Here is an 18,533-nt window from a genome sequence, read left to right as displayed (position 1 = left end):
ACACAGCCCTCAAGGGTGCAACCCGACAACTCCCTAGCCTAGGGGTCTCGCTCCACCACTTCCCACCCCTCTGCATATCGGCGGATGAACTTGACACAGCAGGGGCAGAAGTCAACATCCGAATTGTCTGAAATGATTGTGGCAACAAACCCTGAGTATACTAATACTCAGCAAGACTTACCCGACCAGTGGGTATAACTTAGCCCACATATCTAGACATGCAAGGCGTTTGGCTGGTGTTTATTTTGCAGAAAAAGCGACTAAAATAATTCCTTAATTTCATTATTTTTGCCTCAGATTATATATGAATTAACTCTAATCTAATATTTGCAAGAATCAACTATAGCAAACATGGTGGTGCAAATCCAAATATCTCAATGTGTTTAAGATTATATATATATATACATAAACAACTTACATTTTAACATTTTGCTACGATGCAGCAAAGAGATCAACGCCCTCGTAACAGCGAGACACGGCGAATCGATTCGATTTAACCTTGTAAGGTAGACCTAACCAACACGGCACGCGTATGCCCCATCGTACCACACCCACCAATCCTTCCCCTCCCGTCTCGAACTACAGAACCGCCCCACCTACATATAGTCAGCCGAGCCCTACGAGAGACCACTAAAAGTAAACATATGCATTCCAATTCTCCACGGCCACTCGACTCGCCCTAAGGGGTGGATAGAAGTTCTGTACTTTCAAAACAAGGCAGTACTCGGCTTACCGGTTTCGACTACCTCCTACTCCCGGCATGTGGTTAGTACAGTTCAATCCCCGATCAGCACTGCCGACAACGACCGGTCCTTAACCGACTCAAACGGGGCTAAGACAACTAGGAACCCGGTCCTGTTGTCATACCTATACATCATCATCACTCCCCGTTCGTTCTCACATTTCCATATCACATTCAATAACTCAGGGACTGTAATATAAATATAGATAACTTATATCTCGCGAGTAACCGGAAATTACTCGACTTCTAAATATCCTATACCTTGCGAGTGACAAGAAGTCACTCGACTTCTATCGTGAACTTATTAAGCATAGCATTTCTATCGTCCTATAGATGCTAGTATAACTCAAGGAAACCTAGGGATCATGCAACTAGGGTCCAAACAATTCCTAAACGTAATGCACAAGTAATAGGTACATATATAGATGTTATAATTTAAAATAATAGGATGTGCACCGGGGCTTGCCTTGCGTCTGCTGCTCAGAACTGGGGTGAACTTGGCCTTGAGCCGGGGCCTCACGCCTCTCCTCCTGCTGGGCATGCTCTAGCGGCTCCGGTGGCTCCGCAACCACCTCGTACACCACCTCCTCTGTCGCGGCTGCTACACGTGTGCACATGCATATGACATGAGGAATGCAGGCATGATTTGCAAAAATTATAAGTAACCGATACCCGAATTAGTTTTCATTTATTTGCACTAACTATCCCTTACTAACCCCTCTCAGCCACTGCCACACCGGTCAGACCGGTATACCAAACCGGTCAGACCGGTCTGGCCTGTGTGTGACTCAAGACCAAAAATCCGGAGTATCTGGACACCTACTCGGAGTATCCGGACTCCTAAGCCCGGAGTTTCCGGGCCTAAACCCGGAATGCCTAAACCACCACAAACCCGGAGTATCCGAACCAATGGCCGGACTGTCCGGACCTCTACCGGTCAGACCGGTCTCTCCGACCGGTCAGACCGGTCCAACCCAGACCAAAAGCTGAAATCCTTGGCGCGGCGAAAATCGCCCACAAGTCCTTAAACCCTTCTAGGCACTAGTTCAGGGACACATTTAGACGTGTTTGATCAGAGGAAATCACCTAAAATCATCTAAAATGAGAGATCTACCCACACAAGTCTTAATACCTTGAGTGAGCTCCTTCTTGCACGAAGAACTCAAATCTCCTGCTCCCCAAGGATGGAATCAAGGAGAAGATGATCCCCCACGCTGATTTGATCCTTTCCCGGCCTTGGAATCCAATGGAAAGGAAGGATTTGGGGATTAGGGTTTGAGTGAGGAAATGAGAGGGAGAGAGCTCGAGCTCGAGCTGAGCACGGTGGGGAGGAGTGAGTTGGTGAGGGAGAGAAAGAGTGTGGTTTAAATGTTGTGGGCCCCCTCAAAACGGTTCAGCCCAGTTCAACCGGTCAGACCGGTCGCCCCTACCGGTCAGACCGGTCCGGCCCAGGCTAAGAAGCAAAGTTTTTGTTTGATGATTTGTTGCGTGATTTCTAGAACTAATGGCCGTGATTAGTTTAATTATAAGTGATTAACACCTGTGGTGTTACACTTATATTGTGGCACAAATTTTAAACGCTACAAATGCTAACATTGTGGGATGGAGGGAGTAGCTCCCTCGCTAGACAACATGGAAAAACAACACGACGGCGAAATGGTGAGAGACTGAACCTTGACTGGGTTTTCAACTGACCATTCCGATGCTTCTGCGTACCTTCGCCACTGACTTCTTGAGCAGGGGAGAAGTCCTTAATAGCACGGTGATAAACGTAGCCAGTACAGTAGTACACTCTGTTGCCTTGGGAATTCCTTCAGCACGCCAAACTGATCCCTTCTTCTCCGCCCGTCGGCAGTTGCAGTTTCAGTGGCTCCGGCGTCGTCCTCAAGGTCAACACCACTGGTTCATTGCTGCTTCTGCTGTGGTCTCGCTTCCCGGCAAAGGCAACCAATCGGCGTGCGTGCCATCCGGCAAGCTCCATGGACGGGAATAGCATGATTCCTTGGCCACCGCTGCCGCTGGAGCCGGGGATCTACGGCGGCGGAGAGTTAGTTTCCTCTTACTCATTTGGTACAAACAAATCCCTTGATGCTGGTTTCTTTAGTTATGGATGTAGCCTGATGCTCCCCAACATTCAAGAACCCCGTACCAACGACCATCCGGTGAGATCACATTTCTATCAGAGCTGGGCATATAACGATACTGGCGTATTCTTCAGAAGGGTGCATGACAATCACAGTTCCAGGAGGGAATCATTTCGTAGCCGTAGCAATAGGAGAATTCGGAGGCACAAAAGACCACACCGTGTCATCTTTCGTGGGCACAGGAAATTGCTGCGCGTTCATGGAAGCTCTACGACAAAGCAAGCCCCGCTTCGTCACCGTCGCCGACGGGTCCTGCTTGTCGTGGACAGAACGGCGGCCACGACAAGAATTGCGGTTGGTCTGGCTCTGTTTGGCCTGCTTTGCACGGTTGCAGGGCTCGTGCTCTGGTGCTTGCGTAAGAATTCGGAAGATGAGGAGGAGGCCATCATCCAGCAGACTGAACTCTGCCCCTCGTCGGGGCCTAGACGCTACAGCTACCGTGAGCTAGCCGCCGCGACGGGCAGGTTCGCGGAGGAGGAAAGGATTGGCAGAGGAGGGTTCGGGCCCGTGTACCGTGGCTTCCTGGCTGACCAGGATCGCCGCGTGGCCATCAAGGTGATGATGATGTCGCAGGGGTCGCCTGCGCAGGCGCAGGGGATGAGGGAGTTCCAGGCCGAGGTGACGGTCATGACGAGGCTGAGGCACCGGAACATTGTCCAGCTGCTCGGCTGGTGCGATGGTCCGAAAGCCCTCATGCTTGTCTACGAGTTCCTGCCCAATGGCAGCCTCGACAAGCACCTCCACGATCCAGAGAGGCTGCTAACTTGGTCGGACAGGTACTACTACCTAAACACTGATCGAATTGATCGGTAACAATGTGACACCTAGTACTTCGCACATTTCCATCACTATTCGTCTTGGTTGTGTGTGCTTGCAGGTACAAGATTGCTCTCGGTGTGGGCTCGGCCCTACTGTACCTTCACACGGAGTGCGAGCAGTGCATCCTGCACGGGGACATCAAGCCCGCCAACATCTTGCTGGACGCTTTCTGCAACGCCAAGCTCGGGGACTTCGGCTTGGCGAGGCTCGCCGATCACGGAGCTGACTCGCGTACTACACAAGTCGTGGCAGGGACACCTGGGTATATGGATCCAGAGTTCGTCCACACCCAGAGGCCATGTACGGAATCCGACATCTTCCGCTTCGGCGTTGTGCTTCTGGAGATCGCCTGCGGCAGGCGGCCGACCACGCAATCGAACGGAGCTCCGGTGCCGCTGAATTGGGTCCGTCACATGTACACCAGGGATTCCATTCTTGCAGCGGCAGATCGGCGGCTGGATGACGAGTTCGACGACCAGCAGATGAGGCGAGTGCTAGTCGCGGGCCTCTGGTGCGCGCATCACGACCAGAGCCAGCGACCGTCGATCGCGCAGGTCATGGATCTCCTGCGACGTGAAGATGCCGAGCCACCCGTCCTTGATCCAGTGATGCATACTAGTCCTGAAGCAGTTCGCTCCCTGGAAGAAATAGCTTACGGTGATTTGTCAGCGGAGGACTCTGCTTTTCAGAATTCTTCTACTCACACTGGATACCACACTTCCACGGATTCCAGTTGTCTTCTAGAGTGACAAAAAAAAATTTATGCAGAGGTATTAGGCAGGGTCTTCCGTTTCGCCGTACTAGGCAATTATGTCCGTGTATTGCTACAGATAAAGTTAGAATAAATATCGGATATGTATTGGTACTCGTGCATTAATTTGATGGGATATATGTGATCGAATCGTGGACGGAGGGGTTGGTCCGACTCGCATATGGGATAGACTAGAACCCATCTATCAATGACACAAGACGGACCAAACTAAAAATTTAGGTGAAAATTTTACCCGCTTTAGAAATAGAGTAAAATGCACTGTTGGTCCTTAAACTAGTTGACCCGTTCTGTTCAGGTCCATGAACTTTGAAAATGCATTTTTAGGTCCAGGATCTATTTAAGTGAGTCACTTGAGGTCCAAAACGCCTCCGACTGCCTCTGACCGTCTACGTGGACGGCCAACTCGGATCCAACATGGACTTAGATCCAACGTGGACTGCCTCTCTCTCTCTTCCTCCCCATCCCCTCCTCCGGAGTCCTTCCCGTGCCGCCGCCCCTACTCTACTCCCTCCCTCCTCCGCCGGCGGGGGCAGAGAGCACTGCGTGGCCGTCGACCTCGTGCGCCGGTGGCCCGAGCGCACGTCGCCGCCGCTCCGCGAGCCCCCCGTGGCCCGAGCGCGTGCTACCTCAGCTCCGCGAGCTCGTGGCTCGCCGGCCACGCCTCGCCTTGCCACGCCTCCACTGCGAGCGGCCGGCGCGCGCGCGTGAGCTGAGGGGGCGGAGGGGGAGGAGTGGCGCCGGCGATGGGGGCGCCTCGCCTCGCCTCCGCTGCGCGACGGAGGGAGCAGGGGAGGGCGAATGCCGGCCGCCATGGCCCCGCGGAGGACAGGCTTGACGGCGGAGCTCGGCTGCGGCCGAGCGCGAGCAGGCGGAGCTCAGGCGGGCACTGCGAGGACGGCGGAGGAGGAAGGGGCGGCGCGCGGTCTTCTAGGAGCTCTGCTCCGCTGCGCGAGGGAGGAGGAAGGGGCGGCGCGCGGTCTTCTAGGAGCTCTGCTCCGCTGCGCGAGGGAGGGGCCGGCCACCCGCCATGGAAGCGAGGAAGGAAGGGCCGGCATTCGCGACGCTCCTGGAGCGGCCTCCGCGTCCACCACACGACGCCTCCGCGAGCCGCCTCCGCTTCACGGCCTCCGCGCGCCGCCTCCGCGAGCCACCTCCGCTCCGCGGCCTCCGTGCGCCGCCTCCGCCCGGATGCTGCAGGCCGCACCACCGCCCGCCGCGGAACTCGATCCGCCGGCGTCCGCGCCCGTGCGGATCCTCGCCGGGGAGGCCGGAGGAGGCGGTGGCCGTGGAGGCCGGAGGAGGCGCGCGGGCCGAGCAGCGAGCAGCAGCGGCGTGCGAGCAGTGGGCGGAGCGGCGGCGTGCGGGAGAGCTCCGACAGAGAGAGAGGGGCGGGAAGAAGCGGACGGAGAGAGGGGGGTCGGGACGCCGCCGGAGCTCGGGGTCGAGGAGGTCGCCGCGCGTCCGTCGCGGCTGCAGCCGCGCCCCGGCCCGCCCGCCGCCGCCCAAGCCCATGGCCGCCGCGAGGGAGGGCCGGGCCCCTTCTCGCCGGAGAGGAAGGAGGCGCCGAGAGAGCAGGGCCGCCGCCGGCTAAAGGGAGGCGGAGGGGGAGGCGTGATGGAGGGGGAGGACGGGGGGAGAGAGAGGGGTGAACAATAAAAAGAAAATCCACGTTAGAGCCGACTTGGCGATCCACGTAGACGGTCAGAGCAAGTTAAGGGTGTTTTGGACCTCAATGGCTCACTTAAATAGATCCTGGACCTAGAAATGCATTTTCAAAGTTCATGAATCTAAACAGAACAGAAAAACTAGTTTAAGGACCCACAGTGCATTTTACTCTTAGAAATATAACATAGGAATAGACTAGCGCATTGCCTGAAGCAGTTTGCTCCCTGGAAGAAATAGCTTAGGTACCGTTTGGATGTAGATATTGAAGCTTGGAATTTGAAATTGGTATTGGATGTACCCAATATCACCTGTTTGGATGCTTTTGGAATTAGTATCGGAATTTTCCTTCAATGTCAAGCGGTATTCAGCAGGCTGTAGAACCTCCTCCCACGATTCCGACCTCACCCCTCCGTATTGCCTTGCATTCACGGCACCTCTCTTCTTCCCCGCGTCCCTCCGCCGCCGCGCCGCTCCCGTGCCCCTCTTGCTCCGCCGGCTGCCACGCGGCTCCTCTGGGTCCTCCGCTCCCCCGCTCCCCTCCTGCTCCACCGGCCGCCGCGCCGCTCTCCCACGCCCTCCCTCTCCCTCGGCTGCGGCACCGCTCCCCCAGGTCCTCCGTCGCCGCTCCGCTCCTTGTGGTCCTCCTTCACTGAGCCGCTCCCCTGGCCCTCCGCCCGCCCTGCTCCCCCGCGCCCCAACTACTGCGGTGACGTTCCCCCACCCTTCCTGCTCCTCCGCACCCCTCGCCAATCGCGCCGCTCCCTCCGCCACTGCTCTGCTCCTCCACGCGCTCAGCCACTGCGTCGCTTCCATGCTCCTCCACGCGCTCAGCCACTGCGTCGCTTCCATGCTCCTCCACGCGCTCAGCCACCGCGCCCCTTCTTGCACCTCAGCCATCGCGCCGGCCCCACTGCACCCCCACTGCTTTGCTCCCCTGGAGGCCTAGAGCGGCGGCGTGAGGAGGAGCAGTGCAGACTGCGGAGGAGATGAGGATGGGACGATGGGTCTAAGTTTTAAATCTGTGGTATGGAAATCCAAACAAGAATTAATATTTGTCTGGTTAAATTCACATCTAGCAATTCCATCTACATCCAAACAATTGTTGTGGTATTGAGCCCATTTCAATGCCTAGCCTCATTTGGTATCGGATCCAATTCAATGCCAACCCTTCCAATATCGACATCCAAATGAAGCCTTACGGTTATTTGGGCCATGTTTGGTTTAGTAGCATAAGTTACTGTAGCAAACTTTAACTATTAATTAGGAATATTAAATAAAAACACTTTACAAAACTAACTCCACAACCTCAGCGTTATTTCGTGAGACGAATCTAATGAGACATTTGACCGCATGATTAGAGGTTGGTTACTGTAGTATCACTGTAGTCAATCATTGATTAATTACCATCATTAGATTCGTCGCGAAAAATTACACACATCTATAAAGAGATTCTGCAAATAGATTTTATTTAGTACTCTATGTATGCAAAATTCTCTCGAATCGCTAGTTGCGCTAGGTGAATCCAAACGGGGCCTTGTCAGCTTTCAGAATTTTTCTACTCACACTGGATACCACACTTCCACGGATTCCTCCCTTTAGCGGTATTGATGTTGATGTGATACTTTGGCTCAGCAAATGTACAGCCGTGTGTTGTATTATCTTAGGGCGTGTTTGGTAAACCATCAAATCAAGTTTACACAAAAAAACGAACGTCCGCATGGAGTACTAAATGAAGTCTATTTGTAAAACCTTTTCAGGGATGATTGTAATTTTTCGAGACAAATCTAATGACGGTAATTAATCGACGATTTGCTACAGTGATGTTACAGTAACCATTCTCGAATCACGCGGTCAAAGGCCTCGTTAGATTCGTCTCGCGATTTACACGGGGGGTTGTGGAGGTGATTTTGTAATTAGACTTCATTTGATATTCTAAATTAGCGGTCAAAGCGTGCTACAGTAATTTCATGAAAAAAACCAAACACGACCCTACATACAGTAGTCGTTTTCTGTGGGTCTTGCCTTTACCCTATTGATGTTGATGTGATACTTTGGCTCATCAAATGTACAGCCGTGTGTTGTATTGTCCTACATACAGTAGTCGTTTTGCCCACATAGTTGAGGGCGGAAGTATATAGTCCGAAACAAGAAAAACTTGGAGTTCCTGACCTTTATAATGGAGGTCGTAGCAATAGGCATGTCAAGTGGCGTTGATCTGTGTTGTCCACTCATTCTGCAAGAGAACGTTGCGCGGGTCTTTCTCACAATCTTCTACCAAGAACATGGTATTCAGGATTTCAGATGTAGAAGAGGGCAAGAACAAACCTCGGGTTGAGTTGTCTCCAAGAAATGCCAGGAGGGACCAACTAGAGATACCAGTTTTCTATACCTCCATTATAATTCTTGTACTTGGTATTTCTAGGCATGAAAACACTAGGCATGCGAGAGACGCAAAGAACGCTAACGAAGTCTAATGGTGCCGTGTGAGGGCACCTGCCCACGCAGGCATGAAGTATTTTCTGTAAATTTTAAGCCAAATAGCTTAGTTTATTAAGTAGATTTCAATTCCTCCAAAATGAGAGGATCCAAACGGCCCCTAAAAGTTAATTTTGGCATGCAAATGAAATATGTCCACTTAATTGGCAGTAGTTGCAGTGAATAAGGAAAGAAATGATGATAATTTAGGCTGTATTCCAAATCCAATTGGTTGCACTCTTTTATTAGAAATAGAGAGTCAATGTTTGAGGCCGAAACAGTTACATGGATAAGTCTAAGGTAACAATAATGAATATTAAAATACCTGAAAACTTGCATGCATTAGGCCTGTAACGTTGTTACTTGGAGAAAAAAAACTAACTTGCATTATTGCACGTAGGTTTCACAACTTTTTTTTTTTGAAAATACACTGATCATGAGCCGCAACACATTGGTATATTAGGCCATCCCAGGATAATCCACCGTGACATCAAGGCAGCCAACATCCTACTTGACGCTGACTTCAATGCCAAGGTATCCTGAAGTCGCATGTGAAGCATCGTTCCAGAAAACTTTCCATCTGATCCACCTCCTTCAGGTTTCTGATTTTGGTATGGCGAAGGTCATGCCTAGAGGGGACAGTCACGTTACAATCACGGTACGGCCTATACACGAAGTGAATGAATACAAAATTAATGATATTACGCAGATCTATTATATTATCCATAGCAACCGGCAATATGCTAGTACATACATATATATCATGAAAGGGGATACCAAAACGGGGTCCAGCCCGATTCCACGCACGCAGCATGATCGGCATTTATTTTATGCGCTGTGACGCCTGGGCCTGGCAATGACGGGAAGAACTTGGAGGCAGTATTCGATCCTGTACCCAACTTTGCGTATCTGGAAGTCTTGCTGCCGATGGAATTTCTTGTGGACGCTCTTAGACCTGACGATGTCGATCGCATCTTTTAGATCATACCAGAGACGTTCCAACAGCTTCCCCATCTCCACATGTCGTGTGAGCTGGCGAGCCACTGGATGCTGCATGAGGTCAAGCACCTGCTGCACAATTTGGGCGAGCCATTGGAACTCCTCCTTGCTCTGTTTCACGTTCCTCGCCTCCCCAATGATATCTGCTGCGGTTTGAGCAATGAGCGTCAGCAGAACGTCGTCGGTATGGTCTCTGCCTCCTCTTTCGTTAACTACTGATGGAGATCGACTCGCTGCATCCCTGCCAGTCCAACATAGAAATGAAACAAGTTAACCGATCGAGCTTTATTAATTTTCACGCTTTATGCAGGTTGACAGGATCATAGAGATCGAGTGGCCGGCCGGTCTGACCGTACCCCTGCATTAGGTCCCTGATCATCATTTTCAGCACCCTCTGGTTGTCCTGTGACATACTGTCACAATTTGTCAGTCCGCTGATATATCTCTTCAGGTCCTCTCTTTTGTCCTGAAAGAACAACATTCCAGGTCCCACGTAAGCTTACCACGATATAGGCGTACAGCCGTACATTATGGCTAGGGTCGTTAGCACCTTCGGTAAGCGCCTGCAAGCGCCGTCGTCAAGTAGTATCTCGAGTGCGTAAATGAAGAAGCGTTCTTTGCTGAGACTGAGAATAAGGATCCGGTTGGCGATATGGAAGTCCTGCAAGAAGTTGGAAATCCGTTTGTCCAGGTCAGCGAACTCGCCGGCCTTCTTCTGGGCATTCCTGAAGTGCCAAAATTTCTTTTTGCGCTGGCAGGACTCGACGAGATCATTTGCGCGGCGGAGGGCATCGTGTAGGTGTCCAAGCATGGTACTTGTCGCCTCGTCCGGCGTGCACTGCCACTTCTTCAGCTCCTTGAGGAGGGCCGATATCATCTCCACGCGTTCTCTAAGTACGTCGCACTTTCGCCTGTTGCTCTTAGCCGTCTTTGCCCGATCGATCACCTGGGCCGCGATGGTGAGGACTGTCCCCACCAACGCGAGTGGATTCCACGCCGTCTCCATCGTCCGCCCGACACCTGTACTCATGCATTCAAGGGATAATACAATGCAGCCCAATGTGCAGCTAGATTTGGTAATATATATTTCTCTATATGTAAAGCATTTTTTACGGGCAATCATATACAACCCAATGTTTAACGTTTATGCCAACCGTTGGGTGAAAAAACATCATTGCCGGTTGCGAGATCCATTGGATTAGGCTCAGCCATCACTGCCAGGTCTAGAACCCGCGGCGATGCTCTTTTTACAAAATGGAAAAAAATAATAAAAAAGACCCGCTTGTCGCGGCTCTACGTTGCCGCCCCGTTCGCCCTAGCTCTGCACCGCCCAGCTCGCCGTGGCTCCGCCCTGCCGCTGCGGCCCCTCTGTCGGGAGAAGGGAAGGGTAGGGTGGGGAAAGGAGGCTTCGCACTGCCACGCGGCGGGTAAGGGTGGTGGGGGAGGGGAGGGGAAGGGAAAGGAGGCTCTGCGCCACCGCAGCACGGTGGGTAGGGGTGGTAAAGGACCTTTGATTTTGGTCTAGAAAATCTAAGAACCGGGTTCTAAAGGGCCGGGCTGTAATCTTATATAATTTTGAGCTAACAAATTTAAGGATCATGTTGGATTGTGAAGAGACCACTAGGCCCATGTCCCATTACCATCCCTAGTGGTGGGGGAGAGCGGCAGGATGGGGAAATGAGGGTGGTGGGGAGGGGGACACAATATCAGAGAGAGTGGAAGGGTAACTTTTTGATGAAGATATTTGAAAATGTATTAAAAACTTGTAGTTGCAATTCAAGCAGATTGAGCTGCAACTGATTTCTATAACCAGTTACAAACAGCTTAATATGAGTTGCAACCGCAGTTGTGGTCCTATTTAGGATCAAACCTAACACCTTGTTCACGAATTACAGTTCCAGGCTTGCAGCACGGATTACTGCTTAGTTACAACTTAGTCTATTATTTAGTTGCCTCCCAAATTAGTACTACATACCAGGTACTAATAACTAATAGCGTACCAGAGACACTCATTGTAAACTAGGTTCGGACTACTTTTGATCAGGATTGGCTTTCTATTGGTGTGTTGCGCAAGGTCCTCAATCCTATGCCTGCTCCCGAGCGAGTCAGTCCCATTAATTTCGACGACAATATGTGCCTCCATAGAGATTTCTATTGGACATTTCTCCATCGCGGAAGATGTTGTGTCTCATTAACCTTTTCAATATGGTTCATTCATATTTCTCTAATCCAGTCACCCTATCCCAAAGAATGAGCGAGGGAGGTATCTACTTAAGTGAATGTTTTCCAAAGCATGTTTGGAGGTTCTTTACTGTGCTTCGGTCCTGAAGGAGCTGGGGCGAGATGGTTGACTTTATGATTTTGATCATCTTTGCGTGAGAAGATCCTTAACTAAGGAGACATGTTTGGCTTGGATGATGCTGCGTTATGCTCTAATTCACTTTCTGAGACTGATGCTCTGAGTTGGTCGACTACAGATATGGTCATTGCAAACGGCCCATCACCGCCGGTTTGAACCAAACCAGCGGTGATAGCCTATCACCGCCAGTTCCAAATGGACTCGGCGGCGATGCACACTCATCACCGCCAGTTCGTATTACGAACCAGTGGTGTTAGGTTTATGGGCATCAATTGTAACATGACCACACCGCTGAGTCGTGTTACAACCCTCACTGGCGAGTCATGTTACGACTCTCACCGCTAGGTCTTACGATACGGCGGTGATGAGGTCGTGCTCATCCTTATCCTCTCCTACTGTCCCGTGGCCTCCTCTTCCTACTCTCTCGTGGCCTCTCTCCTTGCTCCTCTCTCTTCCTCCCAGCCGCCTCTTCCATCCTCACCTGAGCTCCCCTCCTCCCCTTCTCTGTTCTCTCCCTCTCCCCCGCTGCCTCCTAGCTGCGCCTCCCTCCCCAACCGCCGCCGGATCTCCTCCCTCCCTCCCTCCCCCACCGCCACTTCCTCCTCCCTCCTCTGCCACTTCTGCCACCGCCTCTCCTCCCGTTCTCCCCTCTCCTCCGCGGTGGCGTGGGCGTGGCACGGTGCGGCAGCGCGAGCGCCTACCTCCCCCACCGCCGCCGGATCTCCCCCTACCCCGCTGCAGGATCTGCTCCCTCCCTCTCTCCCCCGCTGCCACTTCCTCCTCCCTCCGTCCCTCCTCCACCGCCACCTCTCCTCCACGGCAGCGCGGGCGGGGGCGAGCGCGGCGCGGCGCAGCGGCACCTGAGCAGGAGCAGCGACGGCTACAGCTCCTTTTTTTTTGCAATGGGGGCATCACTGCCGGGTCTAGAACTGGTGGTGATAGCTCCTTCTATCATCGTTGAGTTAAATCCAACACCCTCAAAACCGGCGGTGATAGCCATTTTAAACCAGCGGTGATGGGGGCATCACTCAATCTACCTGGTATGGACTGCTAAATCGGTTCTCTTTGGCTTTAATATTACCATATTAGTAGGAAAAGCTAAATCGGCTCTCTGGTATGCAGTTGCACTTGGTCGTACAGCTGGTTAATTGCAAGCATGGATTGTTACAACACGACATGCATGTTTCTAGTTCCAACTATTTTTTGCAGAAAATGTATATTATGTCTATGGTGGGGGCGTGTGGAAAAACATTAAAATTAAGGCCATCTTTGAAATCCTAATAATTTTTCTAATAGTTAGGCACATAATGCGACTATTTAATTTCATATCAAATTCCTTAAATGGATAAGAACAATTCAATAGAACTTTTGCACCTTTGCTTCATGATCATTCTATTTACGAATACATGTCCTGGTCTACAGGAGTTGGAAGAAACTTCCATCAAGTTTCGATTATTATTTGTAGTGCAAGCCGTGCACCGAACTGCAGTTTATTAAAATTAGACGAGCTTTCATATTATATAATCAATATGAAAATTGCAAATACTCATGTTATAAACTGTCTGATGGGGAAAATATCAGCGATGAATCAATTAGGGTGATTGAATGACAGGTGACCATAAAAGCAAAAAGGAAAAACTACCATGGAGCCACCACTGGGTTGCTTCAGACATTGCAGAGTTACCCGACTACAACCACCAGCCTTGCACTCGCAAGTCAATGTCGCAAACAAACTGATCTGCAGAAAACGTGGCATGTAAGATGCAGTCCCATCATGGCATCAAATGTTTAATATCACATGAGTAAATCTATATGAAAAAATAACTAACCCACTACTTAAAAACCATAGGTAGCAACAACCCGATTTTTTTCTAGAAACGGGTCAAAATGTGATCCGTTGCTATAAAGATAGCGGGGCTACTGTACTAACTGACCCACCCTTGAAAATTAATTTTTAGGGGCAGGTAATGGCAAAGCCCACCCCTACAAATGGTTCCACGCAAAAAAATTCATAACTTTTTCATATAACCTCGGATGAAGTCAAACTTTATATCAAAATTGTAGAGAATGACTAGATCGAAAACTTTGTAGTTGATAAATTTTTCATTTGAAGTATTTTAATAGTTTAAAAAATTATTATAAATTCTCTAATAGTTATAACTATATAGTATCTCATATAACTCAAGTCATACTTTCAGAAAGCGAGGTTTCCACAATCTTAACTTTTATATACAATGAAATATAATTGATATATTTTTTTTGTTTCTATAGTTCACAATAACCATAGGGTAGAAATTTCACTTTTTAATTTATTTTTCTATATATAAAGATTTAAATGAATTTTTGGATAAAATAAAAAAATATTTTTAGGGGAGGGTGGTGGCGTCCGCCGCACTAGAAATGGAGGCTGGGAGCCTGGGACGTGTTGGGGGTGGTGATCCGTGTGATGGGCGAAGCAAAATGCTATTGGCTGAAGCAAATACATGAGGATCACGGGGCCCACCATGCAACGTCCCTCTATCCCTCTTTCTCTTCCTTATCTCCTCCCTCACCCCTCCCCCCACCTCTCTCTGTCTCTCTCTCCCACCGTCAGCTCTCTTCCTCTCTCAAGGGCTGGCCGCACGGCGGGCCTACGCAGGGGCCTACCCCAGGGCGAGGTAGAGGCGCGGGCGCGCAGTGGCGGCGAGCGCGCGGCTACGGCGGTGGCGAGCAAGCGGAGCCGCGGGTCCACGTTCGACACATGGGTCCACATCCTCCGCCAGCTCCAGGACCTCGACGTCACCTGCACACTCCAGTTCGACCTCGTCAAGCTCGCCCACCCTCCAACCCCGCCGAGGCCAAGGTCGCACGCTTATCCTTCTTCTCAACCGCCTTCCGCGTCTCCGAGCCGGGCCAGTACACGGTCGTCTTCGCCAGCTGCCTCGATCCCCACACTTTGCCGTTGGTAATATGTCTCCATAACTATTTGAGGGGCTTTATACTTTTTATTCTTTTTCTCTTATTGCAGCGCGCTACGAACCTCCCCACGTATTGACAACATTGTGGAGAAGGATCAAAAGGATGATGCTTTATTTGGGCCGCACTGCACACGCCAAAATATCGAGGCCTCGTCCCTCCAAGGGCAGGCTCACGTCCTCGATCGAGGGGCTACTGTTGTAGACACCACCTTCGAATTTTAACTGAAGGGCTACATCGACGAAGGCCCAAGCTCGGTCAAGCGAAGACGCAGTGCCGAAGGCTCCATGAACGACGAGGGCTTCGGCAAAGACCAAGGAGACGCCTGCACGGAGGTGTGGCGGGATCGCCAAAGGCTCAAAACCGTGAAGGCTGGCGAAGATCGGAACCGAGGAGAATTCATAAGGGCAAACATAATCGCATGGAATGCTTAGCTATAAAGAGATTCCTCAAAGGAAATTACATTGTACCTCTAGAATATTTGAGGAATATAGTTGTTGAGGGGTAAAAAGGTGTAATTGTCGAATGGGTGTTTTAATGGCCCCCTATAAATACCCCTGTAATAGTAATTGATAGGACGGTTAATTCAAAGCTAATAGAGTAATGATTTCTACTAGGAAGGTGCCTTTGTGGTGGTCGTGATTGCTAAGTGTTTTCTTGGGGCTATTGTGGTGCTTCTTCAGTGTTTTCTTGGGGGTATTGTGGTGCTTCTTCACTGGGAAGGGTACTCTCTACCAACACAGTGCAGAAGACTCAACTGCCAAATCTCTCCATCACAGTGGCTCTGGTAGATGTGGATCGGCTGAAGCGACCAGTGCCCAGGACTTCCAAGAGACAGTCAATGAGGCTGTCCATCATGTGCTGGTCAACCAATCAGGAGTCCTGATCAACATACTCACAAATTTGATCCGATAGTGTCTGACGGCAGTACGAAACAGCAGTGGGGGCAACTCGCAGAGTTGGCTTTTCAGGGGCTCCTGTCAGCGATCAAGGGGAGGTATTCATCGCAGGAGTTCAAAAGCTTGGGACATATCATCCAGATGGTATCAGCTCAAGAAAGCAATTATCAGAGTGGAAGGTATCAAAAGCGGGTCGCTCACGTTGACACTCAGAGTTCAGACAACGAGGATGAAGCCGATATCGGCTTAGTTGAGTGGACTAAGAGCAAGAAACATATGCCATACTCGTGGGTAAAGGTCAACACATAGATAGAAGTACAGCTTTGACATCAATAAGGCCGATCAGATAATTGATTTCTTGCTAAGGGAGAAAGAAATCCAGCTTTCCCCAAATCATAGTATTCCATCGACTGAGTTGAAGAACAGGAAATATTGCAAATGGCACAACTCTGATGATGACGACCGTGCACAAGGGACATGGAAACACATAGTTAAATCTTGTTGCATATTGAGATACTTACGTTTTATGCAAAATAATAGAAGCCATATGTTAAGATTTTTAATTTGACTAATTCACCTCTCTGCCTATCACCCTTTACGAGCACCAATTTCTTTCAGATCAGAAAACTTTTGCTTCCAAACAAAGCGTAGAAACTTCGGTATGCATGCTAGAGAATATTATTTCAACAGGATCAGCAAACTGCAAGTAATTGCTCAGATATACTTCATTCATTCATGCACGGATGCGCCCTATCGCTTAAGTGCAACTTCTGTTATGGTCCATCAAAACATCAAATGGATTTTCGCCAAAAGAAAACACTTCGAAAGTATTTTCATTAAAAAAATCATAGGAATTGTGAGAAGTTTCATACCAATATTAATTTTATTAAATATATAAAAAATTCAGGTGAACTAGTCGTAAAACAAGACGTACGGAAGGGGTAGACAGCATCTCCGCTTTAAATTAATTAAGAAGGAAGCAGAGCTGGAAACTGGTCGACATGTAGTGAATCAATCACTTACCAAAACCGCGCTAGAAGCCCTGGCAAGCTATAATTGCTTTGCTATGCTCCCCCAAGTCCCAGCCAGGTCAGCTCGATCCGACCATATTGCACTCGTAGCTCTTTGCAGCATCCGCGGCAATTTATAGACGCTCTGCAAAAGATTTCGGTTAGGTATACTCTTAATAATATGGGGAATTTCGTGGATTCAACCAGAAAAACGGCAAAGAGATAGTACATGCCATTTCTCCAAAGTAAACGCTTTAGCTAACAACAAAATACCGCTCGTATTTGCAGTTGCAGAAGACTGATTCCAACTCAGTAGGACCATCGCCAGCGACGCGCTGCTAGCCCATTCTCAAGAAAAATAATTAATGTGGTTGGCTAAAGCGTTTACTTGGAAGACATATATGAGCTTGTCAATAGAGCATCTAATTTGAGAGTCTTAATTGTGCCCCGCATCTTAGTACCAAATCTAACTTGCTATAACAATAACAATAATTGTTGTTGTTATTATTTTGTGGGACATATTTGTACAGTCTACCGTAAAGATATGGTGTAAACAAACTTTCTATGGAACCATTTTTCTAGGAAAGAAAAGTCTACTCCATCATGGTATCATGTTTACCCATTCCCTTCAACCCCCAAAAGTATGAGTTTGTTAAATCCCACATAGTACTGATGAGAGCGTGACATCCTACCAACCATGTTGACTGGGAACATGCTAGCTTGCCATGATTTGATTTGTAGTAAACGTTTACAAATATATTAGCTTCCTTCAGATTAATGGATTCATAATATGTGAAAAAATTATATGATCATTCACAAACTTTATGTGGTCTACAATACTATATTATGAATGGGATTTTCATGTTTGACAGGATAAGTAGACACAAAAGACTTAAAAGGTTACTTAAGATGGAGAATAATGTCTCATCCTGTTTTGAGATAGAGACTAGAGAGAATGAGATCTTGAAAGAGAGGAAGGTGCTTTTCCTTCTGAAAACGACTTGAATGAACCTATTATATTGAGATTCCTTCCAGTTTCCAGTTGGCCAATAATCCTATTGTAATTGCTACTATGGCATGGTGCCGCATACCAAAACAAAGAAAAAAAATCTCCAATATTCATCTTTAATCTAATCTAGGTGTTGAGATGTTGCGAAAGGGCTTGTAGCCTAGTGCTTGTAAGAGCCTCAGTAGTACCTCAAGTCCTGGGTTCGACTCCCCATGTGATCGAATATTCTAGAATTTAACGGCGTTGTGCTTTCAGTGGTAGCTAATGTTCCCATCGACAGCGAGACGCCTATGATGACTTCATCAATCTTAAGGATTTGCCATCTCAATCTTCCAAGATGCTCATAGGAGTAGGGTTTGCGTACATGTGTTCATAGGGGTGAGTGTACATATGTTTTGAGTGTCTAATAAGTTGTACTGTATATCTCAAAAATAGGTGTTGAGATGTTGAAGGTGCATACCACCACACCATCTATCATTTTGCAAATGTTGCCATGACTAGTGTGTGTAAAAGAAATGTAAAAGCTCATCAAGTACGTATAGGTCCTGTGTTTAAGTTGCTAGTTTGGCCCCATGCGGAAGACTTTGAAGTCGTGCACCGGTGACCACGTTATTCTATCTTAGGATACATCTCAATTCGCTGGTCATATATGACAGGTGCACTTGTTGAATGAGCCAAAAGGAAG

The 18,533-nt window shown here is 49.1% G+C and overlaps 3 protein-coding genes across 5 annotated transcripts; 2 read left to right on the top strand and 1 right to left on the bottom strand.

Moving 5' to 3' along the window:
- The first annotated feature begins 2,548 nt into the window (after window positions 1–2,548).
- On the top strand, window positions 2,549–4,576 carry LOC120676722 (probable kinase CHARK). Its single transcript, XM_039958052.1, has 2 exons — window positions 2,549–3,662; window positions 3,764–4,576. The coding sequence occupies exons 1-2, from the start codon at window positions 2,722–2,724 to the stop codon at window positions 4,452–4,454; spliced, it is 1,632 nt and encodes a 543-aa protein (XP_039813986.1). The 5' UTR covers window positions 2,549–2,721; the 3' UTR covers window positions 4,455–4,576.
- A 4,722-nt stretch (window positions 4,577–9,298) lies between these two features.
- LOC120676731 (protein MID1-COMPLEMENTING ACTIVITY 2-like) lies at window positions 9,299–17,251 on the bottom strand. Of its 3 annotated transcripts, none has more exons than XM_039958067.1 (6): window positions 17,113–17,251; window positions 16,853–16,984; window positions 13,618–13,713; window positions 10,167–10,636; window positions 9,973–10,082; window positions 9,299–9,857 (listed from the first exon to the last, which is right to left on the bottom strand). In XM_039958067.1, the coding sequence occupies exons 3-6, from the start codon at window positions 13,646–13,648 to the stop codon at window positions 9,446–9,448; spliced, it is 1,023 nt and encodes a 340-aa protein (XP_039814001.1). In that variant the 5' UTR covers window positions 13,649–13,713; window positions 16,853–16,984; window positions 17,113–17,251; the 3' UTR covers window positions 9,299–9,445. The 3 variants fall into 3 exon arrangements, with proteins under 3 accessions (XP_039814001.1, XP_039814008.1, XP_039813995.1); XM_039958074.1 differs by having other exon boundaries at window positions 13,618–13,708; XM_039958061.1 differs by lacking the exons at window positions 13,618–13,713; window positions 16,853–16,984; window positions 17,113–17,251 and having other exon boundaries at window positions 10,167–12,456.
- Window positions 14,431–15,546, top strand: LOC120676774. The gene is made up of 2 exons (XM_039958112.1): window positions 14,431–14,817; window positions 14,983–15,546. The coding sequence occupies exons 1-2, from the start codon at window positions 14,459–14,461 to the stop codon at window positions 15,152–15,154; spliced, it is 531 nt and encodes a 176-aa protein (XP_039814046.1). The 5' UTR covers window positions 14,431–14,458; the 3' UTR covers window positions 15,155–15,546.
- Window positions 17,252–18,533: the final 1,282 nt, after the last annotated feature.

The sequence above is a fragment of the Panicum virgatum genome, chromosome 2K (genome assembly GCF_016808335.1).
Source record: "Panicum virgatum strain AP13 chromosome 2K, P.virgatum_v5, whole genome shotgun sequence".
Lineage (NCBI taxonomy): Eukaryota > Viridiplantae > Streptophyta > Magnoliopsida > Poales > Poaceae > Panicum > Panicum virgatum.
The sequence above is the reverse complement of the archived record's forward strand: the minus strand, read 5'-3'. Positions and strand labels throughout refer to the sequence as shown.

What these genes read in the sequence shown, in the direction of transcription:
- LOC120676731 (XM_039958061.1), bottom strand. Translation starts at nt 10,739, where the DNA reads ATGATTGCCCGTAAAAAATGCTTTACATATAGAGAAATATATATTACC. An exon ending in CTTGCAGGCGCTTACCGAAG is followed by an intron (nt 10,083 to 10,166) that starts GTGCTAACGACC and finishes TTGTTCTTTCAG; the next exon opens with GACAAAAGAGAGGACCTGAA. An exon ending in ATCAGGGACCTAATGCAGGG is followed by an intron (nt 9,858 to 9,972) that starts GTACGGTCAGAC and finishes TTGGACTGGCAG; the next exon opens with GGATGCAGCGAGTCGATCTC.
- LOC120676722 (XM_039958052.1), top strand. Translation starts at nt 2,722, where the DNA reads ATGGACGGGAATAGCATGATTCCTTGGCCACCGCTGCCGCTGGAGCCG. An exon ending in CTGCTAACTTGGTCGGACAG is followed by an intron (nt 3,663 to 3,763) that starts GTACTACTACCT and finishes GTGTGCTTGCAG; the next exon opens with GTACAAGATTGCTCTCGGTG.
- LOC120676774 (XM_039958112.1), top strand. Translation starts at nt 14,459, where the DNA reads ATGAGGATCACGGGGCCCACCATGCAACGTCCCTCTATCCCTCTTTCT. An exon ending in CCAACCCCGCCGAGGCCAAG is followed by an intron (nt 14,818 to 14,982) that starts GTCGCACGCTTA and finishes CTCTTATTGCAG; the next exon opens with CGCGCTACGAACCTCCCCAC.